General features: G+C 25.1%; 9 protein-coding genes across 19 annotated transcripts; 4 read left to right on the top strand and 5 right to left on the bottom strand.

Moving 5' to 3' along the window:
• Positions 1–59: 59 nt before the first annotated feature.
• LOC100881539 (START domain-containing protein 10) lies at positions 60–2,738 on the bottom strand. The gene is made up of 4 exons (XM_012286215.2): positions 2,473–2,738; positions 2,251–2,375; positions 2,046–2,168; positions 60–1,929 (listed from the first exon to the last, which is right to left on the bottom strand). Exons 1-4 carry the CDS (start codon positions 2,678–2,680, stop codon positions 1,840–1,842), a joined length of 546 nt encoding a protein of 181 aa, XP_012141605.2. The 5' UTR covers positions 2,681–2,738; the 3' UTR covers positions 60–1,839.
• On the bottom strand, positions 2,728–3,139 carry LOC143263937 (START domain-containing protein 10-like). The gene is made up of 2 exons (XM_076535684.1): positions 2,984–3,139; positions 2,728–2,892 (listed from the first exon to the last, which is right to left on the bottom strand). The coding sequence occupies exons 1-2, from the start codon at positions 3,137–3,139 to the stop codon at positions 2,728–2,730; spliced, it is 321 nt and encodes a 106-aa protein (XP_076391799.1).
• LOC100881823 (uncharacterized) lies at positions 3,025–12,928 on the bottom strand. 6 transcript variants are annotated; one of them, XM_076535269.1, is made up of 11 exons: positions 12,787–12,928; positions 12,058–12,605; positions 11,725–11,938; positions 11,448–11,641; positions 11,271–11,375; positions 8,678–11,158; positions 8,380–8,612; positions 7,942–8,194; positions 4,476–7,869; positions 4,013–4,387; positions 3,296–3,459 (listed from the first exon to the last, which is right to left on the bottom strand). In XM_076535269.1, exons 2-9 carry the CDS (start codon positions 12,592–12,594, stop codon positions 7,816–7,818), a joined length of 4,071 nt encoding a protein of 1,356 aa, XP_076391384.1. In that variant the 5' UTR covers positions 12,595–12,605; positions 12,787–12,928; the 3' UTR covers positions 3,296–3,459; positions 4,013–4,387; positions 4,476–7,815. The 6 variants fall into 6 exon arrangements, with proteins under 6 accessions (XP_076391386.1, XP_076391384.1, XP_076391383.1 ...); XM_076535268.1 differs by having other exon boundaries at positions 4,013–7,869; XM_076535270.1 differs by having other exon boundaries at positions 4,013–7,869; positions 12,058–12,627; positions 12,787–12,927.
• Positions 4,847–7,560, top strand: Pgm2a (phosphoglucomutase 2). The gene is made up of 9 exons (XM_012286212.2): positions 4,847–4,946; positions 5,013–5,263; positions 5,368–5,830; positions 5,955–6,142; positions 6,207–6,384; positions 6,458–6,681; positions 6,789–6,894; positions 6,982–7,208; positions 7,291–7,560. Exons 1-9 carry the CDS (start codon positions 4,869–4,871, stop codon positions 7,391–7,393), a joined length of 1,818 nt encoding a protein of 605 aa, XP_012141602.1. The 5' UTR covers positions 4,847–4,868; the 3' UTR covers positions 7,394–7,560.
• Positions 12,929–13,303: 375 nt separating the features above from the next.
• Positions 13,304–14,620, top strand: LOC105662589 (uncharacterized). 2 transcript variants are annotated; one of them, XM_012286204.2, is made up of 2 exons: positions 13,304–13,443; positions 14,073–14,620. In XM_012286204.2, exons 1-2 carry the CDS (start codon positions 13,441–13,443, stop codon positions 14,568–14,570), a joined length of 501 nt encoding a protein of 166 aa, XP_012141594.1. In that variant the 5' UTR covers positions 13,304–13,440; the 3' UTR covers positions 14,571–14,620. The 2 variants fall into 2 exon arrangements, with proteins under 2 accessions (XP_012141594.1, XP_012141595.1); XM_012286205.2 differs by lacking the exon at positions 13,304–13,443 and adding an exon at positions 13,736–13,995.
• A 227-nt stretch (positions 14,621–14,847) lies between these two features.
• LOC100881931 (exosome complex component RRP43) lies at positions 14,848–16,609 on the bottom strand. Its single transcript, XM_003703749.3, has 7 exons — positions 16,443–16,609; positions 16,134–16,170; positions 15,934–16,071; positions 15,483–15,777; positions 15,276–15,396; positions 15,107–15,210; positions 14,848–15,031 (listed from the first exon to the last, which is right to left on the bottom strand). The coding sequence occupies exons 1-7, from the start codon at positions 16,457–16,459 to the stop codon at positions 14,907–14,909; spliced, it is 837 nt and encodes a 278-aa protein (XP_003703797.1). The 5' UTR covers positions 16,460–16,609; the 3' UTR covers positions 14,848–14,906.
• Positions 16,610–16,741: 132 nt separating this feature from the next.
• Positions 16,742–19,491, bottom strand: rush (pleckstrin homology and FYVE domain containing family member rush hour). 2 transcript variants are annotated; one of them, XM_003703693.3, is made up of 8 exons: positions 19,341–19,490; positions 18,943–19,007; positions 18,628–18,765; positions 18,416–18,479; positions 17,963–18,088; positions 17,786–17,892; positions 17,456–17,713; positions 16,742–17,382 (listed from the first exon to the last, which is right to left on the bottom strand). In XM_003703693.3, the coding sequence occupies exons 1-8, from the start codon at positions 19,354–19,356 to the stop codon at positions 17,353–17,355; spliced, it is 804 nt and encodes a 267-aa protein (XP_003703741.1). In that variant the 5' UTR covers positions 19,357–19,490; the 3' UTR covers positions 16,742–17,352. The 2 variants fall into 2 exon arrangements, with proteins under 2 accessions (XP_003703741.1, XP_012141611.1); XM_012286221.2 differs by lacking the exon at positions 18,628–18,765 and having other exon boundaries at positions 19,341–19,491.
• Positions 19,492–19,899: 408 nt separating this feature from the next.
• On the top strand, positions 19,900–21,121 carry RNASEK (Ribonuclease kappa). Its single transcript, XM_003703704.3, has 2 exons — positions 19,900–20,257; positions 20,520–21,121. The coding sequence occupies exons 1-2, from the start codon at positions 20,189–20,191 to the stop codon at positions 20,739–20,741; spliced, it is 291 nt and encodes a 96-aa protein (XP_003703752.1). The 5' UTR covers positions 19,900–20,188; the 3' UTR covers positions 20,742–21,121.
• Positions 21,122–21,414: 293 nt separating this feature from the next.
• Positions 21,415–23,939, top strand: LOC100882039 (major facilitator superfamily domain-containing protein 12). Of its 4 annotated transcripts, none has more exons than XM_012286222.2 (8): positions 21,415–21,485; positions 21,861–22,173; positions 22,252–22,459; positions 22,528–22,739; positions 22,839–23,198; positions 23,276–23,426; positions 23,505–23,623; positions 23,693–23,939. In XM_012286222.2, exons 2-8 carry the CDS (start codon positions 21,870–21,872, stop codon positions 23,776–23,778), a joined length of 1,440 nt encoding a protein of 479 aa, XP_012141612.1. In that variant the 5' UTR covers positions 21,415–21,485; positions 21,861–21,869; the 3' UTR covers positions 23,779–23,939. The 4 variants fall into 4 exon arrangements, with proteins under 4 accessions (XP_012141612.1, XP_003703798.1, XP_012141613.1 ...); XM_003703750.3 differs by having other exon boundaries at positions 21,426–21,485; positions 21,846–22,173; XM_012286223.2 differs by lacking the exon at positions 21,415–21,485 and adding an exon at positions 21,612–21,755.
• Positions 23,940–23,971: the final 32 nt, after the last annotated feature.

The raw sequence follows: 23,971 nt of genomic DNA, 5'->3' as shown, positions 1-23,971 counted from the left end.
ATTTCAATCTACTTTTTATAAAAAGTCTTTACAAATTTTGTAATAAATTTCTACTAGTATCAATGAGTAAATAACAGTTTATTTACATATTACAACTTGCATAAATATTGTTAAGAAAAATACAATAAATAACATAGGCATATTAATTACTGTAAAAAAATCTTTCGTTTGTAATATTTTTAAAGATAGTATCAGTAATATTACTTTGATATAATAATATTGTGTATGTATATGTACAATGAGTGTCACTGAAAATTGCATAGAATTCACGAAACATTTTTTATTGTAAAATACTGTTAAGTAAAAAAAACGATTTATCTATAATAAGTAAATTAAACTATTGCATAATACTCGCATAAAAATCATCGGTCACTTCATCATCAACACCACACAAAAATGTTTTTTGTAGCGTATTGTAAACTTTTTAATGACACTCACTGTATCTAAAGTTCAAATCACAAATTTAAAAATACAAAAGTGATTTAAACTACTTATTTGTCTTTCAATTGACATAGTAATTTTAAAATTTGATATATATATATAAATAAATGCTTTTCTAGTGAAGACTAGCATTTTCTAAAACAATTACTGACAAAGCATAAGATACTTGATTAATACATAAAATACGAATTGTATAATATTTATTAGAAGAATACACTATATAGCTAAATGATCAAGTCTTTAATATTTTAGTTGCATACTGTCTCTCACTGTCAAAGCGTAAGTCTATGAAGGCAAACTGCAGTTTTATAAAAATAAAATTGACGTTTGTAATGTAAAAGATAAAAATCACATAAAATACCTAAAGGTATAATTATTCATTTGTATATAACATGTAATTAAAAACTTAGAAAACTATAAATGTATGTACATTGTAATCAAAGTCAGAGACAGTACTTAAGATTACATATAAATGCATTCATTTAAAAATATAAAATAAATATAACATATAAAATATTCAATTACTATTATCACTCCAGAAAATTATAACATTGTTTGAAGAAATCAGATGATATGTTGTAATCAATAAGTAATGCTTTAAATGTATTACAGAATAAGAAGGAAAGTTTCTATTATTAATATAAAATAGGTAAATGGTAGTTATCCAAAAACAGTAAACTATTAACCATGTATCACACAGTCCGAATTTTTCAAATTCGATAATTTTATCAAGAATTTTCATTTTCAAAAAACTTTAATAAAAATGCTATTCGTATTTGACTATCGTTTTCATATTCCAACAGCTAAAGTTTCTCTAACATTATTAAAATTGCAATTTTTGACTATTATCTACATAGCACGATATAATATAATAACTTCAATAAATATTTGAAAGAGAATATATATCAATTTTACAGATTTAGGAATTATTCAAGTCTATCCAATTGATATTTATGCAATATTTGAACGTCTTTTCTGAATGTATATTTGATATTATAATCTATGCATGTATGTTTGTGCGTGTTACACATTTGAAAACATGCTACACTTTCAATAATACACACAGTCAATTATCTTTAAACTTCAAGTGTAACAAGCTATGATTATCTTATATAATGCAGGCCACAGTATATTTTATTATCCATTCTATCATCAATTGCAATAAGCATATTTGTTCAAATATTAACAAACCTAATATCATTATTGCTAATATAATAAAATCAATTATACTCATATGTATACATACAGTATCATGTATATATATAAATTAAATTTTATAAATAATTTTGTTATTAGTATGAAATTTTTTAGTACTGTATTTGACATCTTAAATTATATTTAAATTATATTGATATTTCATGATTTTAACAGAATTATAGTGTGCCTTATTAAAAGAAACTAATCACTATCCATCATAATAGACTCTTTCAATTCTGATTCATCAACATAATGGTTCTTTGAATTCCTTTCTTCTGCAGATTTTACACACTATAACAATTTATAAACAAAGTTTTGTAATTTTAAATTGCAACTACCACTACTTTATTTCTTTATTATTTTTATTCTGCAAATTTTTAAGCAGAAATTCTTAAAAAAACACTTACATCCTCAATTTTTATTCGCGGTGACGCTATTTGTTCAGGGAAATGCCATGGCTTATAATTTGGATTATTTAATAATTTCCAATTAGGATAAGCTACAGAAGCCTTATGTAATTTTTTAACCATCTGAAATAGGAACATTTAAATTATTAAATTCTAATTCATAAATAGAATAAAAATTTTATGATATATATGTACATATACATACTCTTGGAGCAAATATTTGTGTAACTTTATTAACAAGCCAAACTGGTAGTTTTCCATGTGGGTCAGTATGAGATACGTAACCCAGTTCAGAACCATCACCATTTCGTGATGGTCTTACAATATATCCTTAAATTAGGAATTTCAATATTGAAATAGTAATGCTTAAATATATACCTAAATGCGAAAATATATAAGAAGTTTTATTTTAAATTTCAAATTATACCTGTGAGATAAGATGTTGCCCGCACAAATTGCTTTCTTGGTGGATAATCTTTATGAAAAACGGAATGATTTAGAATCAGTTGCTCTATACCAGTATCAAGCCACGATCTTTGTAGAACGAAATCTCTATTTTTCAATGGAGATGGACAGGCCACTAATTCATATGTACATATATATACATACCCACAGGTGTGTGTGTGTATATACATATATTACTTTATTTAAAACAACTAAAATTTGTATATAACATAAATATCTAACAATAACACTTACTAGAGTAGTAACCAATATCATTATTTGGATTAAAAAACCCTATATCTTTTGATTCAATCATATGAGTATCCCAAACTTTCCTATATTCAGGATCATGTAGAACATCATATAAAGTTTCTGGTAAAACATCAGGAAAACGAGTTCTAATCTGTAATGATTAATAAGTAACACACATTATATAACATGTACAAATAAAGTATGAACTATGAATACAAATTAAAATTTTCAAAGATATGTACTTTCACCATTTTAAAACTAATTCCTGGTACAGATTTTGTCCATACTGACAAATCTGGTTTATTATAATCTAATTTCCATTCATTATTGTCATCATACAACTTCTTGAGTTTTTCAAAGTCTCTGTCTTCAGCAATTTTAACAACTCCAATATCCATTTTCCAAAATATCACTTATGAAGAAGTCAGCATACTAATTATCAAATATATTATTTCTGAAACAAAAAAGAACAACATAATAATGAACATTTTATATATTCTAATAAAACTACCTTCAAAATATAATATTCTTTATATTTTTTATAATAAAATTACCTGCTATTTGTGAAGCTTATAATGTTTCAATATAATATTTATACATGTTTAATTTTATTGTGTTATAAGTCTTACATTTATACCAAAGTAACTTTTGAGCAATCTTAATCATCATTCTGCTCTTACACAGCAATGAAATATATTAGCTTCAAATTTCACTTATACTATAAACGAAAATGAAAATTATATAAAGGAAATTCTCTTCTGCTTTCAAAACAATTATTTTGTCTTATAAAATAAAACAATCATTTAAATTAATTATACAATTTTTATTGTGCTAGTTAACTGCAGTTGTGCAAAGTATAATATATAAATAATGAAATAACAAAGTGTAATGAATTAAAGTGTAACTGTTATTCATTTGTAACTTTGGAATGAATATTTAAAAATTTAATAACTCTTATTAATTATTAAAATTTTATTAACATCATTAATATGTAACATAATAATAGAAAATTAATAAAAACAAATTTAAATTGCATGTATAAAGAGAATCACATATGAAGGGCTAATATTCTAATATTATAAATCTTGTACTTTCATGGAACTCCTTACAAAATAATATTTTGCATTTACTGCTTCCATTTAATATACATGTAGACATGACTTTATTTGTGAATTCAGTATATTTTAGATTTGCACTACTACAATTTTCAGTTCTCCATATGTTCTCTTCAAAAATAATAACCTGAAAAAATTGTTTACTCTTATACGTACCCTATATGTAATATTAAAATGATTACATTTTCTTCACAAATATTTTTACACATTGAAAGTAATTAATCTAAGTACATTTAACTTGCAAGTAGGATTAAAAATGTTCGTGAAACATTAGAAAAATCAAATTTCACCTAAGAGTTCTTATCTGACAGATCAACCGATCGCGTTACTAGCACGATATAAACAGGTTAGTCGGCATCTATAAATTTGATCTTTAAGTTATTTTCTCATAAATGACATTTCATAAGTTTTCAATATCTATTATCATTCTATAATCTATTCTATTTAAAAACAATTTTATTTTGCATTTGTGCATTTTTATTATCAATTCATTGTACCGAATTCATTGTAATGAATTTATTGATTGATGCTCTATAAATATACAAATTTTTTGTTATTAAAATTCGTCAATAATCTTTTCTGAATTTGTAAAATTCTTTTCTATGTTTAAATTCACTACTTTTTTCTGTTCTTGTTAATACTTTACATTCACTGAAGAAATAAGAAATTTATGAATGTGACAATGTAATAGTACTGATCTTATAATCAACTTATCTCTACAGATGTCGGCATTCATTTTTTACTTTTTACTATATATATATATACATATAATATATAATTTAGTTTGATTAGTATATCATATTTAGTTTAGAAAGATAACATTACTTGCTTTATTACATGTAAATGCTTATTTTCTAAACTCTCCACATCACATAGTACATTTTATATAGACTAATATCAATACTGAGTAACTAATATATGCATCAGGTATTTAATACATAATTATCGTATTAAATGTTTTATTCATAATTTGTACTTTCTTAGGTTAAGTGGCACAAAAAGCATTTTTATCATGGCTGTAAATTTTTCTGTCAATACCAATAATGTTGACTTGGATGATAAAATCAACGAGTGGTTAAAATGGAATAAGGTATTTGTTTTTAAATTAAAGTGTTAATCACTGAATATATCTATAAATTTGTGTTGTATATTGTAGGATCAGAATGCTGAACATAAAATTAGGGAACTTATTTCTAATGGTGATTATAAAACTTTGTCTAATTTATTCCTAAGGAGACTTGAATTTGGTACTGCTGGACTAAGAGGTCGTATGGGTCCAGGATATAGTCAGATGAATGATTTAGTTATAGTTCAAACTGGTCAAGGTTTATCTGAGTACTTACTTGATACTATTGCAACTAAAAATAGGATCATAATAGGATATGATGGACGTTATGGTAGTAAAAGGTAAATGAGGATTTTTAATAATTCAATTGAAGTAATTACAAAATTCAATATATGTTATATCTATAGATCATTAATATTATAACATTACCACAATATCATTCTAGGTTTGCTGAATTAACTGCTGCAATTTTTTTGGCAAAGAACATGAAAGTGTACCTTTTCTCAAAAGTTGTTCCAACTCCATTTATACCTTATGGAGTATTGAAATATAAGTGTGCAGCTGGGATAATGATTACAGCTTCTCACAATCCAAAAGATGACAATGGCTATAAAGTTTACTGGGAAAATGGTGCACAAATAATATCACCACATGATAAGAAAATTCAAAAATATATACTTGAAAACCTTGAACCAAATGAATCCTCTTGGGATACTATAAATGTTTATAACAATGATTTGTATACAGATCCATGGAATGATATTATGGAATCTTATTTTTATAATCTTAAGCAAACTGTTTTGTATCCTGAAGTAAATAGAAATACAATATTAAAATTTGTTTATACTCCCATGCATGGTGTTGGATATGAGTATATGAGTGCAGCTTTTAATGTTGCGAATTTGAAGGTACTATTATAATTTTCTAATATTTTTTTTAATACAAATTCATTCAATGTGTCTTTTTAAACTAAAAGTTAAACAATTTTTTATGTTGGAAGGATTGATTTCAATTTATTTCATTTTATTGCAGCCATTCATAGTAGTTGAAGAACAAAAATTACCTGATCCAGAATTTCCAACTGTCAAATTTCCAAATCCTGAAGAAGGAAAAAGTGCTTTAGATCTAAGTATACAAGTAGCTGATAAAAATTCTGCCACTATTATTCTTGCAAATGACCCTGATGCAGATAGATTGGCTTGTGCTACAAAAATGAAAAAGTATGTATTTAAAAACTTAATTTTTACATATTGATTTTATCTTTCTATTATATATTCTTCACAGTGGTGAATGGTATGTTTTCTCTGGAAATGAATTGGGAGCACTTTTGGGTTGGTGGATGTTGCATAAGTATCAAGTCGAACATGTTGATACAGATTTTTCAAATGTATATATGTTGGCATCAACAGTTTCAAGTAAAATTTTAGCATCAATGGCCAAACAAGATGGATTTAACTTTGAGGTATTGTCTATTTAAAACGAAATTCAATTATATCTACTGTTTCCACTATTATATATTATTTTTGGTTTAAAAGGAAACTTTAACAGGTTTTAAATGGATGGGTAACAGGACTATAGAATTGAAAAACGCAGGTAAAGAGGTTTTATTTGCGTTTGAAGAAGCCATTGGTTTTATGTGCGGTTCAAATGTTCTTGATAAAGATGGCATAAATGCTGGATTGTGTTTAGCCGAATTATCGACTTATCTTGAGACTATGGGACTTACTCTTCATGAAAAATTGAATGAAATATATGCACAGTATGTACTGTAGTTCATTTATAAAGTATTAAGTAGAAACACATTGATAATTTACATTTTTATTACTTAAATATATCCTTATTTCAAAAAATATATATTTATTTTAGATATGGATATCATGTGTGTAAAAATTCATACTGGATCTGTCATGAACCAGACATAATTAAAAACATATTTGAAAGATTACGAACATACTCAGGGAAACCAAATACAGTAAGAACATTGTATATAAAAATTTTCATGTGTACATTTATCAAGAATTTTAATTACTATATTAATTAAATTTTTTTTTTATTTTAGTATCCAACAGACATTTTAAAAGGAAAATATACTATAACAGGTGTTCGGGATTTAACAACTGGATATGATAACACAAAACCAAACAATAAAGCTGTTTTACCAGTTTCAAAATCTAGTCAAATGATAACATTTATATTTAACAATGGTTTAGTTATGACACTGAGAACTAGTGGTACTGAACCTAAAATTAAATACTACAGTGAATTATGTACACATTCAACAGAACAGTAAGTTTACTATTTTCTTTAGTAAAAGTAATCTAAATATAGTTTTAAGATAATTAATATTTTTTCTGTCTACCATCTTTAGAGATATCAAGATATTAAAAAATACGCTTGATGAAATGATATCAGCTATTGTAACTGAATTTCTTCAACCCGAAATAAATGGTCTTCTGCCACGTACAAATTAAATAATATTGTTATTTTAAATTATATTAGCTAACAAACAAAAGGTAACCATTTTAAATTTATTAAAATATGAATATTAGAATATTTAAACATAGATATATTCAACTTTTACACTTTTTTATTTTTCCATGTAACGTCAATATGGTAAAATAAATGTTTAACAAATAAATTTTTTAACGATGTTTCCATTTTACATAAAAAATATAAATAAACGGTTTTGAATACAGAAGTGTTTCTTTATTTACTTAGTTATATAAAAACATACAAAATATACCATTTGAAATATTCATAAAAATATTAATATTAATTAGAAGTTATATAAAGCAGTTCTTCAATTTATTAATAGATCTAACAATGTATTAACATAACTTTTCAATCAATTTCTTTTGCCTTTTTAATACACATGCACGTAACTATATCAAAATCAGTTTTTTTTATCTTTTCTATGTTTTGCTTCATTAAAATAAAACGTAATACACTGAAAGAGGTACAACTGTATTACATAGAAGCATTAAAAGAGATATATTTTATTATTATATTACAATGTTACCTGTTCATCTAAAAAATCCATAAGAGTATTCATCTTGCATTTGAAACCTTCTGCTTTCAATGAAGAATGTAAAGAATCAATGCATAATGGTTCATAAGCTAAAATTTTATTATGTAATACTTTATTGGTAGTAATAAATTTCAAAAGAATATCTTTCATGTTTTGTGTATTATCAGCTACATTTATAGATTGAGATTCATTGAATTGTTTCTCTTCATTGGTAATAGTTATTTGTGAATGATTACTTGTGACACTATAAAATTGCGATTTTTATATATTAATTTATCTTTAAAAATATTCATATAAAATTAAATATTATAATAAAGATTTTACTTATGACTAACGCATTTTTTATGACAAAAAATAAAATTATTTTAATAAAAAGAACAGTGTGATATCAATACAATTTACAAATGCAAACGTGTAGGAAAAACATACCTATCTGGTGAAAGCAGTAGTTCACAATCATTATCATCAATGGAATTAGTATCACTTTTATCATAATTTATTTTTTTCATTGGTGGTTCTTCATCTTCACTACTTATGTTTGTAAATTCTGATTCTATCCCTGATGTACTAATTGTAGGGTGTAATTCATTATAAATATATGTTAATAATTTCACAGCTTTTTTCCGTTTTTGGATTTTTAATCCATACCTATTTAATTTTTCCTACAAATATAAGCTCACATAGTATAAACTTAATTATAATATAAAAATACAGAAAATCAACATACATGCAATTCTGGTGTCTTCATCTCATTATAATTTGGTGGAGGAGTGTTACTATTTCTAATGATTACAGGTGATTTGGCTACTCTCGATATTTTTTTATGACATTTACATTCAGATTTCTTTAAACTATTAATGTTTGTGGCACTTTTTGTATGAATATTTAAATTTGTTTCTGAAATAGATTTTTTTTTAAATTTTCTATCATTTTGTTTCTGAATTGAAGACCTTTTTTTCAAGTCAATATTATCATTATTTATAATTGATGGAATCTCTTCTTTATTTATATTGCATGTTTGAACAGAATTGCATTTATTTAACTGATCTATATCTTCAATACTAGACAAAGAAATGCTTATGCTATTGTTATCATCTTCATCATTAATATGAACATTTGCCAAATAATTATCACGTTCAATAGAATAATTATTAAGAGATTTTTCAAAATTTGAATCTCTATCATTTTTATCCTCCTGAGACTTATACAAGTTTGAAACATCAAAATCGGATTCTGTACTAGAAGATATAGATATGGGAGACTTCAAAGAATTGCATTCATACATATCTGATTGTGTTGACAGACTTTTTCTTATTACTTCTATAGCTATATCATTTTCTGATTTACTGTATCTTAATGTAGTTACATTATTGATTCCTTGAACTTCATGAACGTTTTTTCTACTACTTATTGGGGATACAGCATTAATAGAAAAATCATTTTTATCTTTATCAAAAAATTCATTGGAGAGATCACATGAATTTTGAACGGATATTTGTTTATATGTTTTAGAACTTCTTTTAGTTTGAGTTTCATATTGTTCTACTGAATTCCCTTTAATTTCAGAATCTTTATTTATGTCTGAAGGTAAAGTAATATCATTATCCATATTCTCATATTCTAAATTAACCATCGTGTCGTTTTGTAATGCATTCCTTTTTATATAATCTCGATACTTTAGTATGCTATTATGTTCGTGTTCTTGTCTATACTTTGAATACATAGATATTTCATCTTCATCCGCAACAATTTCTGATTGAATGCTATCTTCATTATATTTTGATATAGAAGATGTATTCGCAGATTTGTTATGCAAAACCTGTAGATCTACATTTCTTTCTATTATTTTACTTTGATTTTCTGTTTCTACATTAATGATACTTTTATTTACTAAATTATTCTTTAACTGATTTTCTGTACAGTTTTCTATATTACATTCTACTGACTCTATTGTTCCAAAATTTTGACATATACTATCATTATTCTTTTCATGCAGCATTTTTGTATTTAATTCAGGACTTGTATAATTGTCAAATATACTCAAAACGTTTCTCCTTTCTTTATCTAATGTTTCTTTTATAACAGTGTTCTCATGAGATGTAGAACGCTGATCAGGACTATCATCATTCCTTACATTAAATGGATTTCTGTTTGGTTTGGAAAATATTGATAAAACTGAATTTTCAGGGTCAGAATCGAAGTCCGATTTTGCATTTTCTTTTTGAAATCGTTCAATAAATAAACTAAGATTACTTTTCAATGGTACTAAATAATTCTTTCGTTCTTGTTCACTTAAATGTGATCCATTGGAAATTGAATTTAGATATTTTTTAACTTTCTTAGAAGAGCTTGTATTTACATCAGTATTATTAAGTCTCACTTCATCAATAGAATTAAGTATATTCAAACTTTCATTGTTCTTTGACTTATCAAGTGCTACAGCTATTTTATTCTTTGATACTGTATCATTAATATCATCAAACATATCAGGAGACATGCTGCAATACCTACTAGTATTTACATTACTTAAACAAATATTTTCTTCAGATGATTCTTCACAGATTAAATCGTCCAAACAATTATTACTCAATTGTAAATTACTTCTTTCACTATAAGCTAATTCATTTTCAAATTCACTATTCTTTACATTATATGTATGAGCTTTTTTATTTTCAATTTCTTTTCTTTCTAAGTAATCAAACAATCGCTCTACTTTATATTTCCTCGCCAAACTTCTTAAAGAAGACAAATTCTTCAGTTCTTCAAAAATACAGAAATACTTTTCAATAATTCCACAGTAAATAAATTCTAGAAATTGCAAAGCAACATTATAAGATATATCTGTCCAGCTGATTTTTTCTTTGATTTGAGGATACACTGAACTATCATTAGGTGTAATGTCAAGCAAAATGTTTGGACATTGTACATAAAAAATCAATTTATGTGCCCAAATATGTTTGTTATCATTAACAAATATTATTACATCACTTGCAGAACTATTGTTTAATGCACTCCTCCAATTTGTTACCAAAGCATTAATGAATTGTTTATCTCGACAATTTTCACATTTTTCATTTATAAAGTTCAATTCTCTATCGGATGAATCATAAAGTACTTCCTTATTATTACTAATATTTGTTTTATATTGGCTTAAGTTTGTTTCCTTTAAGTTGCATGTATTTGTAAATTTTAAAGTAGTTTCATTTTCCTATAAATAGCAATTTAAATAAAATTGATAAATTTTCTAGAGATTAATACATATTTGTAATAAATTTATTCCTGTAATTTGTTTATTATATTTTATATAATATATAACTTACTATTTCTATTTCTTTTTCTTCTGGAATTATATATTTTGAAAGATTTGATACATAGAAACACTCCTGATTAGAGGATAAACTAGCTTTATTCCACAATTTTTTTTCCTTAAAAGAAATTTAAAAAACGATATTAATATTTTATAGTAAATATTAATAAACCTTATACAGAATTCATACCTTGTACAAAAACTGTTTTAGCAAATGACTTCTTGGAGCAATTTCTTGTTTAATTTTCTCGTCATATATTGTGTCATTTTTACTTTGAGTAATTGGTTCATCTTCCATTAAAATTTCTGAAATTCTCTCTGTTAAAATGCGATTTCTTTCATCTTGGGATCGTGTTTGAAGAAGAGTTACTTGATTGTCCCTCTCTATAAAAAAATGTATAATATTAAAACTTATGTATTCAATTTTGATGTAAATTAAAACTATATATATTTTAATGTAATCATACTTCTTTTATTTTTTATCAATGATGGAGGTTTGCTACTTGCAAATCCAAATCTCTCTAACTGTTTTTCCGAAATTGGCTCAACTATTTCTGATACAGATCGTGTTAAAGTTTTAGGTAATCCCTCAAGTTCATTAATTTCGTCTAGTTCTTCTACCTCTTGAAGAGATTTTGATAATGCTAACGCAAGTTGAAGATCAGATTCTTCATGTAAACCCTGTGTAAAAATAACATCTTCAATTTTAAATGCTGCTTCACAAAGATTATTTAGCACACTGAAAGATTATTTGAAATGTCCAAGATATCGTAATAAAATATTTAATTAAAAAAACATACTACTTTACGTGATGCTATTTTTTTTCTTTCCTGTACTATAGGTGCAGCAAGTAAACCTAATGATTTTCTTTCACTTTCTTGACGTTTTTGGAGTTCTATAGCATCTAATAACTTTTTTGTAGAGATATTATTCTTGTAAGCACAGATCTTCATATGTATTGCTTGAGAATTAAGTTCTTTGAATGTTTTAAAGCACAATGGGCACACAAGAGCTTCTTTGATGATATTATCATCATTTTTATTATCATTACTACTACCTTCAGACTTAAAAAATGATGATTCTATTGAAGGTTGGGACTTTAAGTATACCTTTCTCTCTTTTTCTGAATTATGTTTAAATTTTGTTTCCTTATGATTTTTCACAGAACCCTTAGATTTTATAACTGCGTTTTTTCTTTTTATATTATAATTAAACAATTCATTTAATTTTGCTTTCTGATTCTGTAATTTTGGACTTTTAAAATCTAATATACTATCATTTTCTGTTGCATCAGATTTATCACATAAATTTTTATTGTTTGATAATTCTTTATCCATTTTACCTCTATCTGAAGCAAATTAATTTCTTCGCTATTAAATGTAAATATAAAATCACGTCAAAGATATTATGTAATGAATAATTTGGTCAGTATACATAACATCTATTTCACAAATTTATTTTTTTAAACATTATAATTACATTTCTTTGATTACAAGTTTCACTATTTATATTATTATTAATAATCATACCTTTATACAAATATTTTTAATCATGACTACAATAATCAATTAATCAATTATTTGTTTTAAGTATCTGTAGATGTAGTACTGAAGAGGTTTTTTATCAATTTCTCTGCTGTACTACATGTTTCAGAAACCATTAAAACAATATTGTCATAGACTCCATTTTGCCAATATTCTTTTGTGCCCTGAAATTCATCAGCAATTTTGCATCCGGCAATAGTTAATTCAACTTCATTCAACTCAGCAATAAATTTCTTTCTTTTCACCATATAATTGCTGTAATATAACACACACTTATGTTAAAAGATATAAATAGTGTTAAACATTTAAAAGCAATAATATTTAGTTTTACAATAAGCATTGTTTCTCTAATAACCTTCAAAACTCATTATATGATAAGGTTAAGTTGTTGTATCTCTACATGAAAAACAATGCTACATTATATATTTTATTTGATAAATATAATATTTCAAGTATCTAATAAAATTTGAATATATAAATAATAAAATAATAAAATATTCCACGTATATTACAAAAATAGTTACCACACTAAAAATGCACTTCCGCAATAAGCCAAGATTTTTGAGTAAATTATAATTGCACTAACTTTAGCGAAAAGTGTCCCAGAAAGAGTAGCGGGTTTCTTTTTTTCTAAAATCAATGGTTCGTACATTATACGTAATGTTATTATTCGAAAATTTCTACAACAATGTGCTATTTTGTTTGCGTACTACTCTCATGACAGTGTTGCCATAATGAAACATTGCATAATTAAGAATGAACAAAAAAATTTATAAGTATCTATGATAATTTATAATATATACTATAATTATAAAATAGTAGTATATGTTTTTGTGATACTATAAATTATACATTCAAATTTCTATTATTCTCTATTGTTTGTTTGATAAAATAATACTTTATTTAATCAAACTTTACATTTTTAATTCAATGACTTTGTATACAAATGAATGTAATAACAAACTATGAGATTGTATGTTTCATGTATAACAATTGACATCTTTTTAAATCGTTTTCTAACATTCAATAAAGCGTATCACAACGATTTTAATAATAATTAATAATTACAAATTAATTTGATTATAAATGAGATATAATATCGTTCTCGTTGTCCTGTTTTGCAATTTTTTAATTTACAACTGATTAAAAAATATAATAAATATTTGAATACATTTTTTTTATTTTTTCAATATGGTATGCATTATATTTAAATTTAGTATGATTAAATTTAGGTCTGATTATATATATACACATAATGAATTATATTTTAGGCTTCTACTTCCAAAAAACAAATTAAGAAAAAAGGTGTACCAAAAGTGGAACTAACTGCTGAACAAAAAAATGATATAAAAGAAGCATTTGATTTATTTGATCCTGATGGTACTGGAAGGATTGCTACTAAGGAACTTAAGGTGGCCATTCGAGCCCTTGGATTTGAACCTAAAAAAGAGGAAGTGAAAAAACTCATAGCTGATGTTGATCCAGATGGTTTAGGCACCTTATCATTTGAAGAATTTTTAAATTTAATGTCTACAAAAATGCTAGAAAAGGATACAAAAGAAGAAGTTTTAAAAGCATTTCGCCTTTTTGATGATGATAATACAGGAAAAATAACTTTTAAAAATTTAAAGAGAGTGGCCAGAGAATTAGGTGAAAATCTTACAGATGAAGAATTACAAGAAATGATAGATGAAGCAGATAAGGATGGTGATGGAGAAATTTCTCAAGAGGAGTTTATACGTATTATGAAAAAAACTAGTTTATATTAAATTTCCATGGCTTGTATATAAAGTATTCATTATTGATCGTTTCTTCATAAGTTATCCATGTAATTTGAACAGAGATTTTGAAAATATCAATTATTTGCTATCAAAACATTCTCTGTTCTGATGAACAAGTTATAATTTTGTTTAAATTATTCTTTACATCTTATACATACTATAAAACATAAGCATAAGTTAATGGGAAGAATTTTATACTATATGATGTATTAAATAGGAAGCTATTTTTATAAATAATGTAACAAACAAAATAAAACGTTAAACGTTATAAAATAATGAAATAATACTTTATTATTGTTGTATGTTATAATTTCGTACAATTTTTCATTCTTTTAATCCTTCTTTTGTTGATACTATAGCAGTATTAATTAGTGATCTTACCAGCTCTGCTCTTTTTTTTGACTTTGTTAAACTTTTTAAAAACAAATCATATGAAATTGGAATTCCTCCTAAATAAAAATACTTATTATAATTTCTCCTAATTAACATTTACAAATATAGTAACTAGTTACAGTACAACATACCAGGTTTATGTATACAACAGATTTTTTCTTTATTCAGTACAATTGTTAACCTTCCCAAGCATAAATTTTCTTCTTCATCTGTAGGATCAGCAACTAATAACTGACTAAAAGAAATTACATATTTGTAATACTGTTTTTTTTATTATCTTAATTAAATAATATTACTTACTCATTAAATATTGCAAAAGTTATGGAAACCGGTAATTCTTTAATTGAAAGACTTATTTTCTTTGTCGAATGTACAGAAATACTTCCAGTTTGAATATTGTAAACTACTTCTGGTAAAGTTACTACAAACAAAAATGTTACAGAAATTAATTGAGTTATACATCAATATTTTTGAATATCATTTATAACATAATTATTCGAAACTTACATGTATTAAGTGCAGCAGTCAAAGCTCCAACACAAGCATCAATTACTGAACCATCATAATTAATGCATAAAAGATCACAGTATAAAACCCACGCTAATTTACCTTTGCAAATACAAAGGTCTTTCAGATCAATAGCTGCAGAATTTATTAAAATATTATTTATTAAATTTGATATAATTTGAGCCTGATCACTTGGTGGCCCTGGACGAAATTTTGGAGAACATAATGGTGAAAGTTCCACATTTGGTACAATATATCCATACTCAGGAGATTCTGTTCTAGGTGTAGTTAATTCCTATAACAAAAAAAAGTATTATAATATGATTTTTATGTATTATATTATTGCTCAATGTCTTGAATTTCTATAATATCATATTTCCATTTCTGTTGTATATATTATTGATGTAAACATGTAGAATATAAGTAAATGCCTTCAACAAAAAATACATACTGCTTTAATACCACATACAACTGTTGTACTACCAATTTTAAATATAGCTGAACTGTCAGCATGTGTAATTGATGATATGTTAACACTAACTGAACGAAAACTTAAAAATTGTCTACCATCTGGTCGAACATCTTGTGCCTAAAAATATAATAATATTATAAATTGCTGTATATAATAATTAAAAATTTATACATACTTACCAAATGATCTTGCAAATATTTCACAGGATGAATGGTCCTATAATTATATTTTTAGTTAAAAATATTTGAAAAATAATAAATGAAATTTAAATACTTTGTAACTGTATTTACAAATATGAAATTTATGTAATGTGAAGTATGTAAAAATGATTACTAGAAAGGTTAAGTTAAACTGCAGTAAACATGTTCCATATAAAATTTCCAATGTTATATTTTATAGTAAAATGTATGATAAATTAAAATAATGTACTGTAATATTAATAAAAAAATTCATCATACAATATTTATATTCTTTTAAAAAATACTGACTTATATTGAGAATCCATAATTTAAGTAACAGTAATCACTGTCATGTGGAAATTTCTGTATGCTTGTCGCGCATATTGACTAATTTCAGAAGGCTCTTCATCACCAATGGGATACTAATCTACTGCGTATCTCTTACTCCGTGGTCACGTAACAGGTGAATTAATCAAGTGAACTTTTCCGGACCCCATTTGACCCATATAGAAAATTTTCATTTATAAATTTAATGTCATTTATTGTTTATTTATTACAATTATTGCTTTTTCACAAAGATTTTATATAAATAACTAAACAAAGTTGAATTCTGTATGTTTAAAAATTTATTATATAATATACTTTTTCTAAAATTGACATGAAATTAGTATCAGTTGTTCCAAAATAGTACAAAAGAACAAATTTTCGATTTAGAAAGGCACAGTGTGGCATACATTCTTAAAATATTGTATCAACAGAAAGTAGTACTTGATCGTAGTAAATATTGAATATTACAATATAACAAGATAATACAAATATAAACGGATCGAAATTTCAAATCCCTCTTGTAGCGAATTATTTTTTACAAGATATAAAGAGTTAAAAATAGTAGTCTTATTTGTTAAATGTCTGTGTAAATACTACAGCAATGTAGTAAGTTTTAATATCGAAGATATTTTGAGATTATTCTCGTAAATTAGATATGCATATAAACTGTATTAGATTCCAAAATTCGATATAAAATTACACAAATTATTTATACACAGACATTTTTCTTACCTCTTTGCATAAATATAATTTAAAAATAGTTTCAACAATGTTTAAATCACTATAACTTTTAATATTATTGACAATTTAAAGTTAGTAATTTTAAAAAATATTGTTTTCAATAATATTCCAGTTTGCAGTGTTATTTAGTATAATATAATTATAGTCAACTTCATCGGGCAAGTGTAGAGTAAAATTTAGGCTGCAATAAAATTAAGATATGTAATTTAGTAATGTAACAAAATAAATATAATTATTACTGCAAATTTGTTTACCTCATCATGATTTTCTTCCTTATTTCCATCATCATCATCACCAGAACTATCGCCACCTGAACTATCAGCCGAATTACGTTGTTGATCCTTATTATTCAAACTATCACCAACAGTTGGAGAAGATGCCTTTACTTTACTAGCTGCATCATAACATTGTAAACATACTCTAACTGCTTTTCCGTTTCCTTGTCCAGGTAATAACAACTTTTTATTACTGCAAGGCCCACATACTACAGCCCCACATTGTCTACAATGGTGCTGAAAAAGTTTCATTAAAATTTTAAGTATTATATCATTTAAAAGTTGTAAAAATAATTAATATATGTATACCCGTCTATTTAAAACTGTAAATTGTGTTTTATTACAGTGCATACAAATTGTAGCTTCATTATCTGGAACCCAAACAGCTGCATGTACTTCAACTGGTTTTTTACCACCTATCAAAAACAGGATTTAAAGTATGGATATAATACAATATAAGAAATTCATATAATAATAATTATTTACTCTTTCTTAATAAATCTTCAATGCATTTTGTAATATGAGCCATCCATTCTTGCTTCTCTGTTGGAGTGGCAGCATAAACAGCAAATGACTTTGTTACTGTCTTAATGAGCCAACCATTGCGATACTCTATAAATAATAATAAACTATTATGCTGTCCTTGTATAACTCTATACATTTGCAATATTAAACATGTGTAATAATCTAAGTAATAAATTAATAATCAAAGAACTGGATCTAAAACTCGTTTAAACAATTTCTTAAACATAAACAAAGATATGTTTGTTATAAAATAATGAATTAGAAATTCTTTTTCTTCTGTATCATAAAGCTGAAAGATTATAATTTAGTTATATGTTTGAGAAACAGAACGTATTTATATGAAATACATTTGATAAAACATTTTAAGAAACTGAAAATGTAATTTGATAAGTGATAGAAATGTATATAACTTACGACCATCATCTGCTAAAGACTCAAGCTTGACCTCTTCAAGTGGTATAATATGTTGTTTGTTATACTGTTAACATATATAACATAAAATTGTTTTTTATAATTTAATAAATTATATTGAAGTATCATATTAACAAACAAAGGAAAACCATTTTTATCATTATTTAAATTATAATTTTTATATTCATACACAAATAAAAAAGGTATTAATATACCTTCTTTTTGTTCATTACAATATTTCCATAAACCAATATATCATTAAATAAAAAGAACTGTCTTGGTTTTGGCTTCTTTCTACAAATTTTTGTTAATACACCTTCTCCAACTAAAACTCTTCCAGGTACTGCGAGTGGCTGAAATATATAATATACATAGACTACTTTAAAAAAACCTTTCTAATTTTATACATTTTTTAATTTAAACATTAATATAACCAAGTTATCTCGAATTATATCACAAATAAATTAAAAAAAAAATGGGACTTAATAATATAAAATTAATTACTAATAAGTTTTACATATTAATCTCACCTGGCCAGAACTGCCAAAGCAGTTTTCGACCATAGCAATACGTCTGGCATTAGCCTCACTATTTACTGAAATGAATCACATAAAAAATAATCATCTTTCAGAAATCATTCATAAAAACACACGATGTAGTAATAAACAGAATTCAATAATAAATTAACTATTTCTTTTAAACAGATCACACATTATGTACTCGATTTAACTGTCAAAATCACAAACAATCGAATTACACCGTTATCTGATGTAATTTAACAAATCATAAAATATAGAATTTATAAGTTATTCAATTTTTTAATCGAAACAAGTATTACACGTATCAAAATCATACACGTAAAAACAATTAAACTTTTTATCGAAATTATGACAATAATTAAATGATAATAACTGAAATATAAACTAACCCAATCGGTCAACCATGGTCCTATGAATCAGGGCTGACAACCAGGAAGTATGAATCACGTATATGTTTTACTGTTTGTGACATTCACAGTAAGTCACATTTGTAATATTCACGTAATGGCTACTGTATTTGAAATAATCAGAAAGCATAATGTATTGTTTAATTTTAAATATAAATAACCTGAAAAATAATAGAAAATTAAACATATTTTTATGGATATTATTTCTTTATTGGAAAGAGAATACAAAAGAAAGAAAAAATTATATTAAATTTACTTTTGTTTCGTATAAAGGAATCTTCAATCTTATTTATTCATTAAAAGGTATTATTGATGTAATGATATATATACATATATGACATGATATTCTATGTGAATTGCAAATTTTCAAATTCCGGATGTACTATTTCGAGATATCGATGCTTATCATTCGTTCAACGAGAGATCATACTCATTTTGCGCAACTCGACTAACTTCAGTAGTTTAGTGTTGTCCCACTATTCCATATTTTCCACTACATCACTTATATATACTGTGGATAAAAAAAATATCAATAGGAAGAAAGTGATAATGTAAGGAATAGAGCAAATTTTTGTTCACTAAGTATATAAGTTCGGTGCCACGAACGTCGCAAGGGTGCATGCGCACTGCACTTGAATGTAAAGCGTGCTTATACCAATCAGAATCGACATGCGCAAATGAACAAAAACTTGTACGATGATAAGTATGATCTCCCGTTGATCGAATAATAAGTTGTTCCTAAATAAAAATCATATGATTATCGAAGGTGTAGCAAGTTAAGTCATACGATTCTTATCAAAAGTAGACAACAATCAATTTCTTAAAAAAAAATGAAGATATGTGGACCTAAATACGCCCTATGTGGCTTGATATTATCAGTTTGGGGTATATTTCAACTAGTAAGTCATTTTTTTAACCTAAATCTAGTACAACATCAGTATGTAGCAAATTTAAGTTTTGGAAAATGAATGTATTTTACTTAGAATTTTTGTTCTATGAAATAAATAATTGTTCCGTATCAAATGAAAAGATCTGTTTTAAAAAGTACAAAATTTATCAGTGAATAAAGTTATATGAATTTAATAGCTTCTTGTATTATTTATTTTATAAGCAAAATTTGTATTACAAGTTTGTAAGTGTAACTGTACATTTAATTTTCAGCTCTTGATGGGATTATTCTTTTACGTCAAAAGTGTAGCCTTAATAGAAGATCTACCATTAGAAGAGTATTATGACACAGCTACAGATTTTTATGCTGCAGCAGATAGGGGTTATAAACAAAATGCATATAATTGTTGGATTGCAGCTTGCATTTATGTTCTTACATTATTACTTTCAGGACATCAGTTTTATATAAATTCAAGATCATCTTTGAGCGTTTAAAAGAATATTTTTGATGTATTGTACATCAAATAAAAATATGTATAAATTTATAAAGTATTATTGTATGATAGTCAAAAGAAAGACATGTGTATGAATATTCATAATTATATTTAAAACTGTTATAAATTCCAATAATAATCGTACAAAAATAGTAATCGTCTTTACTGGGTCTTAAAATGGAATATTAGTTGTTGTGATATACAGTACAATTGTAACTGTTAATGATATTACCTCAATTCAGTATATATCATTTCATCTTACTATAAACATGTAAAAATATGCCTTAATGTGGTTACCAGATTTATTTTGTGTTGTAACATAAAACATTTAATTTACTCAATTTGTAAATAATAATAAATATAATCTAGCTATAATAGAAATTTTCTAATTTTAATATAAAGTTTTATACCTATCAAAAATAATATTATTCAAAACGTTTTATTATTAATAAAAACATAGATATTACATTGAAAAACTAATTATTATTAAGAACATTTATGTATTTAAGCAGTATATACATATTCATTTTAAATAATACATTTACTTATGGATATGATTCGGTTTTAAATATTAAACATCTCGAAATATTATGTATTTTAAATCATTGAAACAAAAAATTTTAGAAAGTTAGGTATATTTAACTATATTTATCATAGAATATATGGGAGGAACGTCAAAATCACGTGACTTGTATGTTATGTATATAGTATACACATTTCATACCATACAAAGTAGACTACAAATGTATTTATCAAATACTTATTTAAATTTCTTTTAAACGTAAAATTTTAAATAATTGTTTTAATCTAAATTTGATTTATTTAGCTTCAACGAAAATTATATATTGTTTATTTTTCAATTCATTAAACAAAATTAACCATATATTGACATTCCATTTTGGTTAATTGCATATATTAAAAGGAAAATAAATTAAATACAAAATGAAATAGTGTTTTAAAGAGTTTTAATAAATTTTAGAAGATATATATGTTATATATGCATATATAATGACATGTAACTATGGTTATATGAAACAGTATTTTTTATATAAATAATTTAATAACAATATTATATCCGTAATTTATTGTACAAAAATCATTTCAGAATACTGTGTTTTAGTGTATCATAATGGAAGGTGACCAAAGAAGTTTAAACGAAGATTATAGTGAAATAATACGTCTTCCTATTTCTTTAAAATTATCTTATGGAATAGGACATGTTTTAAATGACATTTGTGCTTCTATGTGGTTCAGTTATTTATTAGTATTCTTTCATTTGGTATTAGGATTTAACTCTACATTAGCAGGTACAATTTTACTTATTGGTCAGATAGCAGATGCTTTAGCTACTCCATTTGTTGGCCTTCATTGTGATAAAATTGACGATTTCTGGTTATGTAAATATGGAAGAAGGAAAACTTGGCATTTAATAGGTATAAATATGTTATATATTTTATTACTGATACTTTTAGACATGTTTATATTAAAACTTTTTAAATTATACATATTAGGTACTTTATGCGTACTGTTTGCATTTCCTTTTATATTTTCACATTGTATTCAATGTGAAACTGCTCATCAATGGGCACAACTAATTTATTATGCAGCATTTGTTATAATTTTCCAATTTGGATGGGCTGCAGTTCAAATATCTCATTTATCATTAGTGCCAGAACTCACACCCATTGAACATGAAAGAACACAACTCATAGCTATCAGGTACTTCTTTAAATAGTATCAAAATAATATTTATAAATGTATTCTAATATATGATTTTGTACATATAGATATAGTTTTACTGTACTTTCAAATATTTTTGTTTACTGTATTACTTGGGCAGTTTTACATATTATGAATAACAAAGACTCTCAGTCTCAAATTGGTCCTGATGATGTAACAAAATTTCAAGACATTGTACTTATAGGAATAGGAACAGGAGCCATAACATCTATTTTATTTCATATCTTTGTTAAAGAGAGATCTATGAATAATGTTAATGGTGAGATGAATTTTAGTTATAGATTTATTTATCTTTATTTAATAATTAAAATTTCATTGATACAAATTTTTACCTATGTATTTATCATGTCTATTTTAGGTTCATCGTGCACAAGTTCAAGAACAATACCTTCATTATTAAAAGATGTCCAATTATATCAAGTAGCTTGCGTGTATATGCCCACGCGTTTATTTGTAAATTTATCACAAATTTATGTTCCTTTATATTTACACAAGTCATTAAGTATGCCAGCTACATCTTTAGCTATCATTCCCTTAATAATGTTTTTGAGTAGTTTTATAATATCTTTAATTATAGAAAGATTAAATACAAAATTAGGTAGAAAAATATCATATTGTTTTGGTGTTTCTTTGGGTTTATTTGCTTGTATTTGGATAAAATTTGGTATTGGTATAATCTATACATCATATGAAATCTATCCAGTATCTGTAATGTTAGGTAGTATCATAAAACTTGTTATATATTTATTATCAGCTTCAGAAATATATATTTAAACATAAATCATTTTGTTATAGGATTTGCTGGATCTATTATGCTAGTGACTAGTCTTGGTATTACAGCAGATTATATAGGGCAAAATGTGAACAGTGGTGCATTTGTATATGGTACCATGAGTTTTACAGACAAACTTTGCAATGGATTAGCAGTTATACTTATTCAGTATTTGTTAGTACTAAATTTTACTAGTTAAAATAAATATATTAACATGTTTCATTTGTAATAATATTTTACAATTTTTTTTAGAGAAGGGTGGGTTAATTCAAAAAGTTTTTATCAAAACGTTTTAGTTTATGCTTGTAGTGCTTCCGCTATATTTGGTCTGTTCATGATAATATGCATAAAACCATTTCATAATAATGGAGGTAAAATTTTTAAAATATACTACTTATAAAATAATATTATATTATAATAAATATTGTGTATTTTTACAGCATATAGTACATTAAGTTCAGTGCAAACTACAACATTACTGGAAAATGAATCTAATGATGTATTTAATCAAGAACATGTTACGTAGCTAATTTTTTTTTTGTAAAATGCATTTCTTTAATTGACATCAAAAAGAAAGTTACTATTCAATAAGTATACTTTATATATATATTGTAAGAAGTGTATATAAAAATTTATTATTTTGTATTTAACTATATATACATGAAAGATTATAAAGAATTTAAGATATTTCTGAATAAATTTTGTTACACTAACAAATA

This window comes from Megachile rotundata, chromosome 9 (assembly GCF_050947335.1).
Source record: "Megachile rotundata isolate GNS110a chromosome 9, iyMegRotu1, whole genome shotgun sequence".
NCBI lineage: Eukaryota > Metazoa > Arthropoda > Insecta > Hymenoptera > Megachilidae > Megachile > Megachile rotundata.
The sequence above is the reverse complement of the archived record's forward strand: the minus strand, read 5'-3'. Positions and strand labels throughout refer to the sequence as shown.

Bases quoted from the DNA above. Each gene is read 5' to 3' on its own strand.
- LOC100881539 (XM_012286215.2), bottom strand. From the start codon at position 2,680: ATGTATATACACACACACACCTGTGGGTATGTATATATATGTACATAT. The intron at 2,169-2,250 runs GTATGTATATGT...TTCCTATTTCAG, and splicing joins CACAAATATTTGCTCCAAGA to ATGGTTAAAAAATTACATAA. The intron at 1,930-2,045 runs GTAAGTGTTTTT...AAATTGTTATAG, and splicing joins CGCGAATAAAAATTGAGGAT to TGTGTAAAATCTGCAGAAGA.
- LOC143263937 (XM_076535684.1), bottom strand. From the start codon at position 3,139: ATGGATATTGGAGTTGTTAAAATTGCTGAAGACAGAGACTTTGAAAAA. The intron at 2,893-2,983 runs GTACATATCTTT...TAATCATTACAG, and splicing joins TTAGTTTTAAAATGGTGAAA to ATTAGAACTCGTTTTCCTGA.
- Pgm2a (XM_012286212.2), top strand. From the start codon at position 4,869: ATGGCTGTAAATTTTTCTGTCAATACCAATAATGTTGACTTGGATGAT. The intron at 6,385-6,457 runs GTATTGTCTATT...TTGGTTTAAAAG, and splicing joins AAGATGGATTTAACTTTGAG to GAAACTTTAACAGGTTTTAA. The intron at 7,209-7,290 runs GTAAGTTTACTA...TACCATCTTTAG, and splicing joins TGTACACATTCAACAGAACA to AGATATCAAGATATTAAAAA.
- LOC100881823 (XM_076535268.1), bottom strand. From the start codon at position 12,594: ATGGATAAAGAATTATCAAACAATAAAAATTTATGTGATAAATCTGAT. The intron at 11,642-11,724 runs GTATGATTACAT...ATTTTTTTATAG, and splicing joins ATTGATAAAAAATAAAAGAA to AGAGGGACAATCAAGTAACT. The intron at 8,195-8,379 runs GTATGTTTTTCC...GCAATTTTATAG, and splicing joins CTACTGCTTTCACCAGATAG to TGTCACAAGTAATCATTCAC.
- LOC100881931 (XM_003703749.3), bottom strand. The intron at 16,072-16,133 runs GTAAGTATGTAT...TTATATTTTTAG, and splicing joins AATATTTGCAAGATCATTTG to GCACAAGATGTTCGACCAGA. The intron at 15,032-15,106 runs GTATGTTGTACT...ATTTTTATTTAG, and splicing joins CTGTTGTATACATAAACCTG to GAGGAATTCCAATTTCATAT.
- rush (XM_003703693.3), bottom strand. The intron at 18,480-18,627 runs GTATATTAATAC...ATATGTTAACAG, and splicing joins TTGTAATGAACAAAAAGAAG to TATAACAAACAACATATTAT. The intron at 17,893-17,962 runs GTAAATAATTAT...TGTTTTTGATAG, and splicing joins TGAAGATTTATTAAGAAAGA to GTGGTAAAAAACCAGTTGAA.
- RNASEK (XM_003703704.3), top strand. From the start codon at position 20,189: ATGAAGATATGTGGACCTAAATACGCCCTATGTGGCTTGATATTATCA. The intron at 20,258-20,519 runs GTAAGTCATTTT...TTTAATTTTCAG, and splicing joins TTTGGGGTATATTTCAACTA to CTCTTGATGGGATTATTCTT.
- LOC100882039 (XM_012286222.2), top strand. From the start codon at position 21,870: ATGGAAGGTGACCAAAGAAGTTTAAACGAAGATTATAGTGAAATAATA. The intron at 22,460-22,527 runs GTACTTCTTTAA...TTGTACATATAG, and splicing joins ACACAACTCATAGCTATCAG to ATATAGTTTTACTGTACTTT. The intron at 23,624-23,692 runs GTAAAATTTTTA...GTATTTTTACAG, and splicing joins ACCATTTCATAATAATGGAG to CATATAGTACATTAAGTTCA.